The sequence below is a fragment of the Morone saxatilis genome, unplaced genomic scaffold, assembly GCF_004916995.1.
Source record: "Morone saxatilis isolate NCDOM2014 unplaced genomic scaffold, NCSU_SB_2.0 Contig24, whole genome shotgun sequence".
NCBI classification, from domain to species: Eukaryota; Metazoa; Chordata; class Actinopteri; family Moronidae; genus Morone; species Morone saxatilis.
Window position 1 is genome coordinate 13,375,290 of NW_023339807.1, and position 3,731 is coordinate 13,379,020.

At 43.4% G+C, this 3,731-nt stretch overlaps 1 protein-coding gene across 2 annotated transcripts; it reads left to right on the forward strand.

Annotated features, from left to right (window-relative positions):
* The first annotated feature begins 1,503 nt into the window (after nucleotides 1-1,503).
* On the forward strand, nucleotides 1,504-3,245 carry hoxa2b (homeobox A2b). Of its 2 annotated transcripts, none has more exons than XM_035672430.1 (2): nucleotides 1,504-1,885; nucleotides 2,358-3,245. In XM_035672430.1, the coding sequence occupies exons 1-2, from the start codon at nucleotides 1,504-1,506 to the stop codon at nucleotides 3,044-3,046; spliced, it is 1,071 nt and encodes a 356-aa protein (XP_035528323.1). In that variant the 3' UTR covers nucleotides 3,047-3,245. The 2 variants fall into 2 exon arrangements, with proteins under 2 accessions (XP_035528323.1, XP_035528325.1); XM_035672432.1 differs by having other exon boundaries at nucleotides 2,367-3,245.
* The last annotated feature ends 486 nt before the right edge of the window (nucleotides 3,246-3,731 follow it).

Consider the following 3,731-nt stretch of genomic DNA (forward strand, 5'->3'; position numbering starts at 1 on the left):
GTTTGTTTATTCTTGTCTTACCGTGTTTTTCTATTTCTTTTTTTTATGGTTGAGTTTGGTCTGGGTATGTTGTGCGGTGTGTGTGTTTCTCTGCCGTGTGTTGTTGTTGGGTCTGTCGGGTTGTTTTTGGTGTTGGTTTTTTTGTTCGTGGTTTGTGGTTATTGTGTTTTATATGATCGGGGCTGGTCTCTTTGTGTGTTTTGTTTGCTGTTGTTTTATTTTTTGGGTTGTTTCTGGCTGTTATTTTGGTGGGGTTTTGTTTTGTTGTTTTGGGTGGGTGTGGTTTTGTGGTTTTGGTCTTGAGGATTTCTTTCGTCCTTTTGGTTTCGGTTTTGTATGTTTTCGGTTGGGGGTGTTTGTCTCGTTTTGGTTTTTACTTCTTTGGTGGTGTGGTTTGACTGTTCTGTGGTCCTTGGGGTCTGTTTTGGGTTCTGTCTGGTGTTTTTGGGGCTATAATGTATTAAGCATCTTTTGTTCTTTTTTGGGGAGGTTTTGTTTTGTTTGTATTCATGGGTGGCGTTTTATTGTGATTTTTTTGATATTTTGTGTTGTGTTTTTGTTTGTTTGTTGTTTGTGTGATGTACGTATGTTGTTTTAGTGGGTTTTTTTTCTTGCTGGGTGGTTGTAAGTATTGCTTTTTTTGTTTGGGTTGCAGTTAGTAGGTGGTGTGGTGCTGTGTGTGGTGTTGTTTTTGGTTTAGTTGCTGTTTTTGTTTGTGTGTGTGTGTGTTACTGGGGAGGGGGGGTGGGGTGTGAGATGTTTAATGGGTTGTGTTGGATGTCTGGTGCCAGCTTTTCGTGTAATATGCGATATGCGATAACCTTTCAATACGAGAGGCTCAAGTAGTTAACGTCTGCTGGTGATCTTCTTGCATATATCACGACTGGGGCGTCGTGCTTATGAGACACAAATGTGGACTGGTGAAATGGATTGTGGGATTCCACGGCTATTATATAATCAAACGACGGTTGTTACATATGGGTGGGACACACACACCATCATCAATCTATATATGATGCACACGTACCACAGCACAATTTAGCGCGCGTACCGACGCAGGTCTGCGGGTGTGTTCGTCGTCAATATGAAGGCGACGAGGGCGTTTGGGTTGGGTTGCGTTTTTGTAGAAGGTGGTGGTGTTGCGTTGGGGGGGTGCGAGGGCGAAAAGCAAATCGGATCTCCAAAAAAATTTAGGTGTGTAGTTATGATATAGTATGGTCTAACCCCTATCCGCGCCGATAGTGAGCGTTACCCCTCCGATTTCTCGGATCTGAATCACGATGGGGGGATCATGGCTTCTTGTTGAACCCCAAATTGTCATTGGGCAGATGCAATCATGTGACAAGCAGCACGGTCTAATTCCAACCATGTCCTCATGAAAGCAATAGTTTATGGCACAGGTCTCCATACGACTATATCCAGTATAGTAGTTTATGGAAATAAACTGCTAATTAAATCTGAATTAACTTAAAATCAGCGAGCTTTCGAGAAAAGAAGGAGGAGATGAATTACGAATTTGGGCGAGAAAGTGGTTTCATCAACAGCCAGCCGTCGCTCGCTGAGTGCCTGACATCTCTCACTAACCCTGTCGGTGATGCATTTCAAAGTTCATCAATCAAGAGCTCGGAGCTTTCACACTCGACACTGATTCCTCCTCCTTTTGAGCAGACCATCCCCAGCCTGAACCCGGCCATCCACCCACGCCACAGCCGCTCAAAGCAGGCTCTGAGAGGCTGCAGCCCGCTGCAGGCTGCATCCCTACCCCCGGAGTACCCGTGGATGAAGGAAAAGAAAAGCATCAAGAGACACCAGGCTGCTGCTGCTGCTGCTTCTTCTGCTTCTGCGACAACGGCTGACTCCTCACCACTCTACTTCTCCCCCCAAGGCAAGACAAGATGATTAATAACCTCCATGTAAAAGGCTCCTCATTGTCTGAGGATTTCCCCCCTCTGCAAGTAGCTGCATCCCGGGCCTTGTGCAACGTGGGCGTCCCTTTAAGCCAGTATAGGATTTTGATTTAAGCATGCTTAATCTCATCAAGTAGCTAACGCGCTGACTTGTGATGCAGTGTAAGAGTGTTAATGTTTGACAGTAATGGAGAGTGATAGATTATTCTTACACGGGCCAGCAGCTGGCATGTTCATTAATCTTCACCCTCCGTCCTGTCCTGTCCACGCAGACCCATCATATTCTGCCCGGGCCACATAAATCTTCCCAGTTCCTTGCTTGCCACAAGTTTCCCCCCATAGAGCTTGTTTTCCACCACACACATACACACACACACAACTGTCTTGCTGTTTTTTTTATCGCCAGCTTTTCTGTGATTAAAAAAAAAATCTTTGGTTTATTTCATTTAGGTTCACCAGAGTTCCCAGAGGGTGGTGATGGCGGTGGAGGGGCATCCCGGAGGTTGAGGACTGCGTACACCAACACCCAACTTCTGGAGCTGGAGAAGGAGTTTCATTTTAACAAATACCTGTGCAGACCGAGGCGAGTGGAAATAGCCGCACTGCTGGATTTAACGGAGAAGCAGGTGAAAGTGTGGTTCCAGAACAGGAGGATGAAGCACAAGAGGCAGACCCACTGCAAAGAGAACCGGGACAGTGAGGGGAAATACGCGTGCCTGGACGACGGGCCCGAGGACGAGTTTGAGCAGGAGGCGGACAGCAGCGTAGCCGGGACGCTGCTGGAGAGGGAGAGGTATTTCCACCAAAATACCTTGACTTCACAACACTGTCACAACGGGCACAATGGGGAGAGCCACAGCCCGACTGTTACGCCTTTGAACAGCAATGAGAAAAATCTAAAACATTTCCCAAACCCGGCACCCACTGTTCCTATCTGCGTGTCAACAATAGGCCCGGACAATGATAATTCCACGAGCCTGGACGTTTCTTTGCAGGATTTCCACGTTTTCTCATCCTCCTCCTCTTTCTCACCAAGTTTGTCAGATTCAGCACAAAGTCCCCTGCCTTTATCGTCCGAAACTTTTGACCTTTTCTCAGAGACACTCACAACCATCGACCTGCAGAACTTGAGCTATTGAGATATCTCAACATGTTTTATTTGAATTCAGACACTGTTCATTTTATATACTCAGTTGTAGCGTCAGGGGGTGGGGATTAATAAATACAAATAAGGTAAGTTAAAGCGAAAACAAAGAAAGCTACTATTAAACCTATATGGGCAGTTTATTCCTGCAAGAAGACATTTCACAGTTTATTTTTATATGGATTTCGACTATAAAAGAAAAGAATATTTTTCTTGAAATAAAACTTTACATTGATTGGAATCAACGGCGCTATAGTGTCTTATTTCACAATAAGAAAGTTTGGAGAGCTTATTGATTTCATGCCTTATACGTTAAAACATAAAAATATATTTGATAGTCTTGGCTATAAGATAAATGAATTCTGTTCATGCATAATTCATACTGCTGGACAGATATTCAAATAAGAAGAATATAGGCCGTATAATTTAAAAGCCACAGGATAATTTCTAAATTATATATTCAGTTAATATGTTCTCGTAGTATAAAGGCGCTATTGATTTTGCAATCTCAAACTTCCCCAAAACAAATAGCTGCAGTGAACACAGAGCACCATGAAATACAAATTAAATGCAAGTGATATAAATGTAAAATTGTAGTCGCATCCCAGTTTCTTTTCTTTCTTTTTTTATTTTTTTTTTTACAGATCTTAATGATTTATCTTAGCAGATTTCTTTTTTAG

Coding starts and splice junctions, on each gene's coding strand:
- hoxa2b (XM_035672430.1), top strand. CDS start 1,504: ATGAATTACGAATTTGGGCGAGAAAGTGGTTTCATCAACAGCCAGCCG. Junction 1,886..2,357: donor ACTCTACTTCTCCCCCCAAG/GCAAGACAAGAT, acceptor TATTTCATTTAG/GTTCACCAGAGTTCCCAGAG.